Source organism: Saccostrea cucullata, unplaced genomic scaffold (assembly GCF_032062105.1).
Source record: "Saccostrea cucullata isolate Sc308-1 unplaced genomic scaffold, CSIRO_AGI_Scuc_v1 ctg304, whole genome shotgun sequence".
Lineage (NCBI taxonomy): Eukaryota > Metazoa > Mollusca > Bivalvia > Ostreida > Ostreidae > Saccostrea > Saccostrea cuccullata.
The window spans coordinates 511,832-525,428 of NW_026935438.1; the positions used below are offsets into that span (position 1 = coordinate 511,832).

Consider the following 13,597-nt stretch of genomic DNA (forward strand, 5'->3'; position numbering starts at 1 on the left):
TAATGTAATTGTTCATCAACTTCTTCATAACGATACAGAAAACTTTACTCTTAACATTTTTTACCATCTATACTTTGGGTTTCAGAGGAAACACATACATGTATCACGAAGATTTAAACACAAATAATATAATTTTGAAGAGAAAAGAATTCCCCACAAAACCTTGTGTATTTTTTCGAAAGACAAAGAGAGTTTATTTTCTTTGATACATTATGTTTACAAAACTCTTACCGATTCTGTATCGAAGAATATTATGGCCGAGTCTTTCTAATTCGATGCATGAGTACCTGCTCGAGCTGTAAGTATAGGACAATCAACCGTTATGTTTGTCCTAAAACCTTTGATATATTTGATGTCCTACATGTCATGAAAATATGATTTATAAAATCAGCAAAATTTAAAAAAAAATTTTTTTTTTAAATAAACATTTTCCAACCACTCATTACCTTGGTCATGATTTAATGACATTGATCAGACGATTGAACAGTAACACAAACAGACTCATATAAGAACACTAGAAACATCTGGGTGCATAGAATGGTATACATTTTTAGGTTTATTTTGGTCGAAAATGATGCATATATAAAATCTCTAAAATATGGTGCAATTTCTTCGGTGTTTAAATTCATTTCATTACATAGGATATTATTGAAAAAAACTTAACGAAAAAGTGAAACAATGAAACAAAACATAATCATTCTCTTATTATGTTGTTAAAGTTGTTAATAATCTTTTTAACTATATCATTATAAAGCACTTTTATATAATTAGAGTACAAACCTAATTACTGAACTTTATATGAATTTTAGAGCATTAAGTCAAATGCTTACTAAAATTGCTTCATACTAATTGTTAGATCATTATTTACACACGAATTACTCTACTTTTTTTCATTTTTCTCCATCATGTCAAGGACCACACGACAGTGTGAGCGCTCGCAGAGGAAGCTCACTCTTTCATGGCACCTGATCCCACCACTGATGTTTAAGAGAGGTCCGTGTACGCTCAGTTCCTGATTTGTATTGTTTGAATGGACGTTAGAGCTTGCAGACTGTTTGTTTCTTCCCCAGATTTAACAGAATACAACATAGATTGTAAAATTTGACCGTAGCTTACATTGTACATTGCGTGTTTACATTGAGTATACACCGATATTGTCAAGGAATAAACGTCTCAAATTGTTTTCAGATGCTGGATTTTAATTACAATTTTGATGATGTAGATCAAACCAAACATCCGAAGCGAGTCAAATACTAGAAGTATGTATCCATAGATGTATTGTATCATTAATGTAAACTTAGCCAAGGTACGCCAAATAATAAAGTTAAGTAATGCAATCATCATTTAGTAGCATAGTTCTCTTTTTACAAAACAAAAATAAAATGAGCTATTCTTCCCAAAATAATAATATATTGGTATATGTCTGAAGTAAAAGGAAATCTGTAGTATGCACAACAACAATCTCTCTCTCATACCATCCGTTATTATAAGCTGTGGTGACTGTGTACTGGTGCTCGTCGGGGGTCCGTTGGTAACACTGGAACGCCCCCATCTCAGAAAAATCGACATGAGAGGAATTTATAACAATTTTCTCCATTCGGTTTCGCTCAATTAGTTTCCATTTTCCAAAAAGTTTGGAACTGAATGAGCATGTCTTCCGTGAAGATGAATTTTCATCTGAAAAGAAAGGATATCACCTTCTGTAATACGAGCTTTACTCAGATAACCAGTTAGTTAATATGAGTTAAAGACATAGAAAATGTAACAAAAATTGAAAACATTTCGTCCAACATTCTATTGTGTAGGCGAAGGAAGTTAACTTATTGTTGAAATTCTTTTAAAAAAGTTAGTTTTCAAAAATCTCTTTATAACGTCACACAAATTTTGCATGAAACGTGGAAAATGTAATGAAAAGACAAAACAAGTGAGGCAAAAATATCTTTCACAATAATACGCTACTAAAAACTTATATAATTAATTTTTAAGATTTTGATGTTGAAAACTAATTTATTTGAATTCAGAGCATTACAAGGCACATCCGGTCAGTCCAGCCTCCTGTGGTGCAGTGTAATTAACATAAATGAGCGAATTAATTATCGCTTTTTGATTGTCATAAAGAAGTAAAAAAAATGTATAAGTTGTATTTACCCAACATCGTGCTACTAAATAAAATAAAATCAGTAAGAAACTAAAATGAAACGAAGTTAAAGAAAATTAAAACGTATAACACAAGTAGAAGAAGATTAAAAAAAAATTAATTTCAATTAATTGGGTAGTAAACACTATGTTGAGAGTATAGTCTTCTTTGTCATCGTGAAACAGGGTGACCTTATTTGAATTTAACTTGGTGGAGTCATTAAGTTTGTTGATACATGTACTTTGCTTTGCTTATGGCCAATAAGACAATAACCACTTTTGCCATGTTCTCTTATTTTTGACTTTCAAGGTCAAAAAGTTCCTCAACTGATTTAAAGACTTTTTTCATCTTAATGGTCGAATGGTGATCATTCATTCTCTTGTGATAATCTGTTTCTCACAAAATACTGTTTGGAGCAAATCTTACAGCTGTTGAGTTCAAAGCAAATTACTGTACTAGTGGACAAATTCCCTAGTATTCTGTCGCTGTAGCCAGTAATAGGCTATTAAAGCTGTCTATGTAAGACATGTACTCACAGAGAAGGCATCTTCTTTCATAGTAGTATTAGCCCCTCTTAGGGAACGGGTTGTCCAATGAAATAAATGGAGATAACAATTAGTATTCAAGTACGAAAATCCTTTGAAAACAATACAAATTTTGGAGCAGGGCAAACATGGATTTCTTAAACATCAGAGGTCGGATAAGATACCATGGAGGACTGAGCATCCCCTGTAGACCTGTCACACCCATTGTGCGCTCCTTGTCATAAACCAAAAAAAAAAATTACGAGAAAAATAGTCGACAATCCAGTGTGTAAGTAATGGTCTAACAATTAGAATGAAAAAATGTAAGCCAACATTTGACTGAATTTGGCTCTTACTGCCATTCCTATCCTTCAAGTTCATCGGGTGCCAATCAGCAGTCACTAGAGGTTCCTGACAGACTTCTGTACTTCTCTTTGGACAAATGTTGGAGAGGCGATTAGCATGTTACTTTTAAGATAACGGCTAAAGTAAGGATGGTACGTAGTTCCCAGAAGGAATCTGCTGTTATTGTCTTCCTCGTCGTAGCGTTATACCCTGTTGCTGTTCTCTCTCTCATGGTAGCATAGATGATTTTGGTCCGCGTCCTGTCATCTCATCAATAGCGGTCTGTAGCCAGTCTTACATAAATGGGACTTCAGAAGACTTCAATGTTCCTGATACAAAGCAGAGATGAACAGATGTGACGAATGATTTCTGGTGGCTAGACCCCCAAAAATACCTTTGAATGCGAGGAGGGAGGCTAGGTGCTAATCGGTGAAGTCGTATGGGGACTGAATTTGATTTTGCCATCAATTAGGGTATATGTAGTATCTAAAATTTATTTTTTTGGATTTTGATACGTTTAAAGTAAATTTGATAGACTGATGCAAGATGTTGTATAATAGAAGAAGTGAAAGCCCATAAGCTTTCGTGGCATTCCATGCACTTCATCTTTTTATCGTGAATGAAACGCTCCAGCTAGGTAGTAAGTGATCTGAGCGGTGCTTGGAGTAATTATCAAGTATGAGCATGAAAACATTTGCATAAGATTGACTTCTTAGTTATAATCTCTCAAATATAAAATAATAACTCTTGAGAATACGTTTACGTAGCATTGCATGGGACTCAGCAGAAAAAGTTTGTGTAGACCTACTGTCCGAAATTTCTCTACACCTTCAATACCGTCACCGTACTAGATGTGATTATACAAAGATGTAACATCCAAAGTCACAACAAGGGTAGTATCTGGAAGACTAATCAAGGATGTCTTGTTAATATTGCCTTTTTTATGTGGAGTGTCCAATAGGGTTTATTTTTCTACAACTTCGCATGCCTCCTTTAAGTTTCAGAAGTGTGCTGAGGGTGTAGCCGCCAGAATTCGTCCCAACTACTAGTATTCATCTTTGCCCTTTGTAAGAAACACAGTTATCTCCTGAAGTCCAAGTTAGATTAGCTACAAACCGCTAATGATGAGATGGCAGGATAAAAGCTAAAAGATTTTAGGCTACAGTGAGAAGGACTCAGCCGACGGGCATAACGCTACAATGAGAAACAACAGGGTTCCTCTGGTAACCACGTACTATACCTTCATTTACGACCCTAACTATATTCCTAAAGAACATGCTCATTTCTCACTTCAATGAAAGACTTAAGGAGGATTCATGAACCTTCATTGGCTGGCTGTAGAAACTTAAAAAGGATGTGATACGAAGAACCGGATTGTATAACCCGTCTTAAGATGGCTGGTAAAAATGCTCTGACAGAAGACGTTTCCTTGTAAAGAAAGATCTGGCACACACAGCTTTAACAGCTCTGTTACAGTGACAGAATACGAGGGAATTTGTCCTGTTGAACACACAATTGCACATTTTTGATCAACAGAAAGGTTTTTTTTCAGACTATCTTGGGAAACAGGAGATCTCTGTTAGAGAAATTATGATCACCGTTTGACTACTTAAACTGAGAAACAAGTGGGAGAATAGTTCAACCTTGAAGGTCCCAAATTGGACGTGTTGGTAGTGGTTATTGACCATGACACAAAATAGATGCTCAGAGAAAAATCATACAAAAATTCTGGATACACAGGCTTAAGTCATTCTGCCTTGATGTCATTTACAAACTAAACTAGAGGGACTATGAGCAATAAGCTCACTATAATGACACTCCCACCTCCCAATGGTTATACTGGAAAAGTCCATGTTCTGCACTGGGAGACCCAAAATAAGTGTCAGATCAAAAAGTAAAATAGGAGGTCACAATGGCACTGTATAACTAGTTTTCAATATCGAAATTTAAAATGTAAAAACTATAAAATTGTAAATAAATTGCGTTTAGTGTTGAAGTTGTAATGCTTTACTTTTTTATTCATGTTTTTTTTTTCATAATGACTTTTCTTTTTCTTTAGAAAGGGACAAGGCTTCCTGAAAATTTACAAATCTTTATAGTTTCAATTTGTGGTCATTTTAGTGCTTGATTTTATGAATACATATGTATATTTGAAATATTTGAATTTTTTTTCATTAAAAATATGCACTTAAACAAATATTTTAAAATCATTTTATAGAAAGAGTTTTACATTTTGTGCCAAGTGGATATTATTGACAGCATTTTTCTTATTGTAATTTCCATACCACATTCTCCACAGGTTTTTAGACAATGTCGATAAAATCCTGTTTTGGGATGGTCACACATTCCAGAATCTTTTAACTTGCTGCATTCTTCTTCGTTGTCATCTTCACATACTGCATTATCTAAATGTTAATTTGTTAATACTTGGTGGTACGTTCCTGTTTAAATCATTTATTGTGAGGTAATCTTCATAAAAATAATTATTCCTGGCAAAACATAGCAAATGAAATTAGCAAAATATTATTATATCTTAGGACAAGTTGAAATAAAATCAAAAGACGATATATACACGTGCATCAAGGAATTAATCTATGTCAACCTGCTTGCAAAGTAGCTTATTATGCTATGCTACCAAGTGGCTTGGTTAAATCGGTATGCATTAAAAATGAGTTACATTATGTCATGCACAAATGACTTTCAATATAAAAGGAATTGAAACACCCTTGTCAACTAAATAAATTGCATGTTGACAGGGATAATGTACACCATGTTGTAACAATTGCATATTATCATTTATGAAGCTAAATTCGATATTATTGTATTTAAATCTCATTTAAGAAAATAAAAAATCAAATGTCTTGACTTACTTATTTTCTTCATTTTAAGCTTAAAATAGTTGATACCAGGCGGTGCCAGCCCGTCCCTGTCTGTTGGACATATAACACTGACATAAACGAAGGCCTCAAAATTCTCAGAAAGTGTATTAGGAAAGCGCTGTAAAGAAGTGAGAGAGAGAAAGAGGTATGAAACATATGGATATAACAAACAGTATTCAATATCAAAAGTCCATAAAACAATACAAAATAGGAGCAGAGAAAACACGGACCTCCAAACCATCAGAGGTGGGATCAGGTATGTGATAAATTAATGTATTGTGAGTCACACACGTTCATAAAGCCATTCTATGAATTGTATAAAATAGAAATTGAAGTAATTTATAAACTTTACATTTTCAGCCAGAAAATACAAACTATGCAAAACTGTGGTTCGTTGTAGTACTCAGATTCTCTCTGAGATGACACGATCATGTAAGTAAAGTTCTCCTGCCTCCAGCCAGCCCAACAATGTAGAGTTGTTACTGAAAACGAATTGATAAACATATTTCTAGATACATGTCATGTATTGTTGAAACTAAAATTTAAAAAAAACTTTGATAAAACGTGTTCTAGTTTCCAATTTATCTTTTTAAAAAGGATTTTTAGAATTTGGGAGCATAATATGCCTATAGCTTTTCTCAATGAATCCTTACATATTTATTGTATTCAAAAATTTATAAAATTTTCAAAGAATCAAGAAGAATTTATCACTTTACAATGGTATTATTTCAGTTAAAATTGACTGTCTTAATTTAGCAGATATGGGCTTCGCTAAGGACAGATGTTACAAATGAAAAATGAATACTTGAATTGAAAAATGTTTTTGGGCTAATTTTGGTAACAAAGGTTGCAAATATTACATGAATTTAATTTCTAATATATAATAACAAAATTGAAAACTTGCTATAATGTTCAAATTCTATCTCTCTGATCACACTTATCAATTACTAAATACAATGTTATATTCCTAGCATGGACAGTGTTGCAAACTGAATTAAAATCAATACGGTTTCACTTTTTTTCTTTTTAATTATATCAACGGGACCTCAATGGTAATTTTCAATGATTTTGAAAAAAAAAAGTATGCTTATTTCAATTCGTCCATTATGTTTTTCTTAGTCTTAAGGTCAAGATCTAGTAAATGAAAGGTGCCTACAGATTTATCAAACTTGAGAAATAAATACCTTTATTGATGCTTTAAAATCAATAACGGTTTCAAGATGAAAAACTGTATTTTAAACTGTCATTTTCAATGAAAAATGAAGAAAAGCAGTCATGAATATGGGAATATCAAAGAAAATGTACATATTGCCTACAGTCTCTCAGAAAACGGTAATTTTCATGGCCTCTTCTTTAAATCAATATCAAATTTAATATAGGTATCCGGTTTACTTTTCATATGAAAATTGAATGACATGAAAATATATCATAATTCTGCTAAAGCCGTAAAGTACGGGAAAAAGAAAGTTGAAATTGATTATGTTTCAAAAAAATGTCTCAAATTAGTCTTGACCTTAAGGGGTAAGAAAATTATGTTAATGATGAAATATTATGAAGATAACGTACAGAATTCAAGCTTAAAAGTCCAATAAACAATACAAAATTGGAGGAGAGCAAACACGGACATCTAAAGCATTAGAGATGGAATCAAGTGCCATGGAGGAGTGAACATTTCGATCGATCACACCCGCCCTGTGCTCTTTGTCATGATTGAGAAATACCGGAAAAATCCATCGAAAATTCAATGTGTAAATAATGACCTTATAGTAAGTATGAAATACGTTAGTCAGCATTTTTACTCAATGATAAATTGTAATTGCTGAGAAGGACATTGTATCGACCATAGAACTTAATAAATGTTCACTTTTATCAGAAAATATATGTGTTTATGTTTTTGTGTAAAAAGATTATATCAAGCATGTAAGAACCCATATATTTATCAGGAACCCATACCAAATTAAGATAAATAATATAATTAAAATCAATCAGATCTTTAAATCATTCATCTCGTTTAAAGTCATCATTTCGTAAGTTTTATGGTCGATATAATGACCTTGTCAGCAAATACAATTTGCCATTGAGTCAAGTGCTGACTGACGTTTTTCATACCAATTGTAAGTCCATTATTTAAACACTGGATTGACGACGGATTTCCCCGTTCTCTCCCAATCATGACAAGGAGTACACGGCGGGTGTGACCGGTCAGCAGGGGATGGTCACTCCTCCATGGCACCTGACCCAACCTCCGATGTTCTGGAGGACTTTTGGTCTTGAATACTGTTCGTTATCTCCGTTTGAAATTGCTGTCATTCTTCGTTCTATTAATTATTTGGATTTTTCATTTTTTTTCTTATATAAACTACTCGTAATTATGTACGTAGACTAAATTTAATAAATAATATTATCAATTATTTTTATGAAATATTGAAAGTTCAAATATGAAATATTGAAAGTTCAAATACTGACAGTTTATTTTGATTTATTACTTATATATACATTTGAGACAGACAATTGAATATTTTCGAATTTAAATTATTGCACTAACCGTCCGTCGTAGATTTTGAAAAATGACGCAAGATGTAAATCGGCTTGCATGGCGGTTACGCTTCAAATTCATTAGGCTAAGGAATCTATTTCGAAGGGAATATTTTGTGAAAGGCTACTTGTGATCAGTAATAGTGAACAGATTGTTGTCTGGGAGTATTTTATTCGTGAAAAATGTTAATCGATGCTGAAAAGACACAAGAAACACGTCCGAAGTTTGATGATAAAAAGTTGGAGGAATTTCGGTCGCTGGAAAGGGATGGATGGATCCGATGGACATGTTGTCCGGGCCAGTTAATTTGCAATTTGATCAAAAACATTCTACGGTTTCAGTAACTAAAATACTTATCGTAAAACACTGATAAACACGGAGACACTGGCGACAGCTTTACATTGAACTACGAAAACGCCGAGGTATTTGGCAGTTGTTCATGGCATGATTGCAAAGATATTTTCCAACAGATTTACACATTTATCGTGAGTAAAATGTAAAGATAAAATAAAAGTTTATCATGAAAATTTAACCAAAGGTCTATCCAAAAAATAAGGATGAACGTTAGAGACTGTGCAGCTGACAAAAGTGAAGAAAAATGTAAACAAACGCTAGGCTCCTAGCTTTCTCTATGTACACAGGTTGAATCGATAGCCCAAAAACTGTATGAAATACTTGTTTACATTTAAAATAAAATAATTATCATTTAACTTGCTTATTTTATTCATTTTTATACATGAAAAGCAAGTAGAGCAGGTCATTTTATAATTATGTACCGGGTAGATATTATTGCGCCGTGTGATTCGGTCATGTATTGACCTTTGACCTCCGACAAACTTCATACAGAATTGAAGATATTTTCTTTCTGTATGTTTATATAGATTAGTGGAGAGATACCACAAATGTATATATTAAATAATATTATCAATTATTTTTATGAAATATTGAAAGTTCAAATATGAAATATTGAAAGTTCAAATACTGACAATTTTGACATCCCTAATTACTTTTGAATACATATATTGAATTAAAATGTCGTCGATATATCTAAATGTTGAATAAAGGTCAAGAAAGTTTTTTTTTTTTTTCTTCTCAAGCAGTTTTTTTTTATATTTAAATTCTTATACATGAAAATACAAAACAAGAATTATGGTGATAACAAACAGTATCCAATCTCAAAATCCATGTAAACAATGCAGATGGGAAGCAGAGAAAACAAACCTCCAAAACATAAGAGGTGTACTCAGGTGTCACGGAGGAGTGAACAACCCAAAACATTTCATTTAATAATGGAGAACAATTTTAAAACAGCTAAGGAATTCCAACAAAATGATGGAAGACCTAATTTTCAAAGACTACAAAGTCATTTTGTAGGAGATACACTATCTTCAATATCAATTCAAAATACCTGTGTGCAACATCAGAATATTACAAAATAATCTTGAAGATTACAAATTACAAGTTATGAAAATTTTAGAATCCCATATTCACTAAAGAATCCCATATTCACCCATATTGACTATAATGTCAAAAACTTCTGTATGGTGTACAAAACAAGTTGTTTAGAAAGCAAATACCAACTGAGTTAACAGGTTATAGGAATACGCACCAGGATTATTCTTTGAAAATGGATTGCATTCACTCTTCAATGGTGAAATAAAGACTATACCACCACCCTTACTACATTCTACTTCAATCGAAGAGTTTCTCCATTCCTTTTCGCATGTATCCTGAATAATTAAAAGTACAATTTCGAATCATGAATAATTAATTTTCGTCACAAGATGTACTTTTAAAGAAAGTATTTTAAGAAAGAGGTGCTGATACAGATGTCATACTATAAACTTGTACTTGGTTAAAATTTATATTACATAATTACTAATGTAATTAACACACCAGAAAATAAACATTAGCCGTGTATAAATGCAATGGTTTATAAATTATCCTTAATAAGACTTGCCTTCATTGTCAGCCCACTTATGACTCTCAATGAAAACCCACCGGATATAGGACAAGTGTATGTCGATGGTTTCCAAGTGGCTACGTGTAAAAAAAAATCTTAGAAAGAACATCATACATAGAGTCCAAAAGGCTTATTTGGTGTCCCCTTTTCATGAAATTATGAAAATGTTTCATTTTGATGAAAATATGAAAAAAAATATCTATAGTATATATTTACTAAATTGATTAAATTTTAACATTAAAAAAATATAGATTTATGGTTTAGTCTCTAAATATAGTTTTATAGTTTAGTCTCTAAATGGTTAATTTTTGTATAGGTGACTGAAATAAGTAGATTTTACTCTCAATTTCCCCAATTTTACACAGATATACGTAGTAAAAACATAAATCACTTATGTCTATGTAAAGTGAAATTTTCTTTATTTTTTCTATTACCGATCCAGGGCCATTCATCATACACCATTTTTTCTTTGTCACACAACCTAGGAACATTTCTCCCATTGATTGGACCTGCAAAAGTAAACAAAGTTACATATTGTTGTTGTCATATAAACCAGAACGATTTCCTGACCGACAAGACCTGTAAAAAAATTTAGGCCAAAAATGCCCCCTTTGAGACTACTGTAGCTAGGTGACGATGGACAGAAAATGGTAAACATTACGAAGACGCCGATCAGATGTCACATCAAGTCACTTATGGCCTTCCGTAGAAACTTTTATTTGTTTAATTATCTCTAAGCTCCTCTGTTTAAGGATTTCCTGATCAATACGTAATTTAATTAAGAAGATTTAACCGCTTTTAGGATGTACAAAAAAGTACAACATTGTGAATTCACTTGAGAATCTTTTTATCATTAAAGAAACTACTAGTTCGTCATGGGTATCGAGGGAATCGTCAAGGCGTAAAAGTAATTGCATGATTGTGGAAATTTCTCAGGATTAAGATTTTTTCAAAATACATGTATGCCATAATATACATATACTGAGGAACAAAGAAAAAGACGAGAACAAATCAGACAACTTTTTTAAAAATTTAATTTAATATCTCTATAATTTTATTATGTTAAGTCATTTACACAATTGGATTTGACCTCAGGCGTTTTGTTCTGAATGTAAAATATTTTGTCATAATAGTTAGGTAAATACGGTAAGTACAGCATTTTAAAAATAAAATGAATCAAAATGAAGTTGCATGTTATCAATAATTTATGCAGTAATGTTTTGCTTCTTTGAGATGTAAAGTAACAAATCTATGTTGTCTGCTCTAGAGTCGCAAAGTAAGGAGTTGATCCTTCGAATCTCACCGAAGGACGTGCGGACTTGATACGACACCAAGGTCCCGTGTCGCTGTAGGAGTTGCTACGAAAAAAATTCCTCACTGCTCAACGTCCGTAAGTGCCGAACAAAGGTAAAAATTTATATAAATTATCAATTACATATCCATGGGTCCTATTCTGGCTGGCTTCGTTCATACCGATTTGTTAGACCTTTGTACTACATTTTACCAGGTAGCCTAACGCTTCGTCTACTTGATCAATACATAGAGCTCATGATGGCTGTGACCGGACAACAGGGGATGCTTACTCCTCCTAGGCACCTGATCCTCGTATTGAACTCCCAGCGTCCCGTGATTATGCCCTTTTTACAGCTTCGTATCGTTTGACATGTTTTTGTGGCTATCCATCACTGCTCGTTATGTTCAACTTTTTTTCATTTTAATGAATGACTAACTACTATAGTAACTAGAGTTCTGGACCCAGCAGAGCCACGGATTATAAATTTCTTATTTAGCATGCAAATTGTATGTTGAAAAGAGTAGCTGACCCTGTAAAAATATATTTAAAAAAAATTATACATACCCAGGGATCATGGCAAGGGTGGAGCTAAATATGTTTACATTGATGATTAAGATATACATAGTATATTTTAATTATTCCTAGACATGCGATTAAGTAACGTCAACTTGAAAGATAATTATGTAGGCATGTTTCTGTTGCATCTCCTTTGAATGATATCGTTTACTGACATTATATCATGTAGTAACCAACATTAAAATTAGATTCCCTTAAAAATTGCTGACTCGTATGTCAACATAATTATTATGCGTGTAAACATACTTGTCTTGCAAGTTGATATAAGTTTACCAAACAATCTTGAATGCAGAATGCCGTAATGTGCCACAATATTTTTATTTATAACATTTGTTTGATAGTGTTGGTTATTATCAATTTTAATATGCATTGATATGTTTTAGTTGCTTTGTCATTTAATTATCACAAACAAATCATTCAAACTCCAACATTGCGTTTTTATCTCTGTCAAACAATACCGCCACTTCAAGTATCCATTCACACAGTTTTAGTGAGCGGTCTGATGCTCAGTCTTACAACACATTAAGTTTTCCTTGAAAGTCAGAGTGAAGAGAACATGATTTTAAAGATTTGACCATCTTAAGCGTTTTACCTTTTCTTTACATTACATGCTTCTAAAAAACAAAGACAACTAGTCATTTTCAGGAAGTTAATAAAATTCAGTTTTAAATGGCCATTAATGCGCAACGCACGACGATGGTTCAAGACCCGAGTTACAGAAAAATGTATCCGATAATTAGATTTTATCCTTTCGACATCGTTTGACACTGTTGCTATTGATCTTTTAATAATAAAAAAAATGATTTAAGCATTTTCCTCTATAAATAAATATAGTTTTATATATGTTAATCTAAAACTGAAAAAGATATTGATATTTTTAAAAAGAGTTTGCTATGTTTCACAATTTTTTCCAGATATTCAGTGTTCTGTGGTATTTTATAGAAATGTATGTAGGGGTGAAAGAGATAAATATATGCATATCATTTTATTGACCAGCATGCTATTTAAAATTAATATAGTTTTTATTTGAGGTAGTCAAAGTTTTACATTGGAATATGTAGGAGATACCTATAAAAATATTCTTCTCAAGAATAGCAAAGCCAGGATCAGTCATATTAATATTGAATCATCGTCAAATAGTGTAGATTGAAATATATACAAGAGGCCCATGGGCCACATCGCTCACCTGAGCACCAAGGGTAGGACTAGTATAAAATGGCTTTTTATTGTAAAGTTTAAATCCAAAAGTAGTCCCATGACCAATCATGGATTTGCTATTTTTTAGAAAATGATTGAGAAGAAGATTTTTAAAGAATTTTCCTATATATTTCTATGTAAAACTT

At 32.5% G+C, this 13,597-nt stretch overlaps 1 protein-coding gene across 2 annotated transcripts in view; it reads right to left on the bottom strand.

Moving 5' to 3' along the window:
* The window catches only part of LOC134242840 (uncharacterized), a 46,898-nt gene that overhangs the window by 15,070 nt on the left and 18,231 nt on the right, over positions 1 to 13,597 (bottom strand). For both annotated transcript variants that reach the window (XM_062724985.1, XM_062724986.1), the window contains exons 5-12: positions 10,819 to 10,893; positions 10,382 to 10,461; positions 10,031 to 10,151; positions 6,261 to 6,367; positions 5,877 to 6,003; positions 5,292 to 5,411; positions 1,476 to 1,677; positions 232 to 296 (exon numbers count right to left, since the gene is read on the bottom strand). In XM_062724985.1, the coding sequence (XP_062580969.1) occupies positions 232 to 296; positions 1,476 to 1,677; positions 5,292 to 5,411; positions 5,877 to 6,003; positions 6,261 to 6,367; positions 10,031 to 10,151; positions 10,382 to 10,461; positions 10,819 to 10,893 (897 nt within the window). The remainder of the gene's footprint in view (positions 1 to 231; positions 297 to 1,475; positions 1,678 to 5,291; positions 5,412 to 5,876; positions 6,004 to 6,260; positions 6,368 to 10,030; positions 10,152 to 10,381; positions 10,462 to 10,818; positions 10,894 to 13,597) is intronic.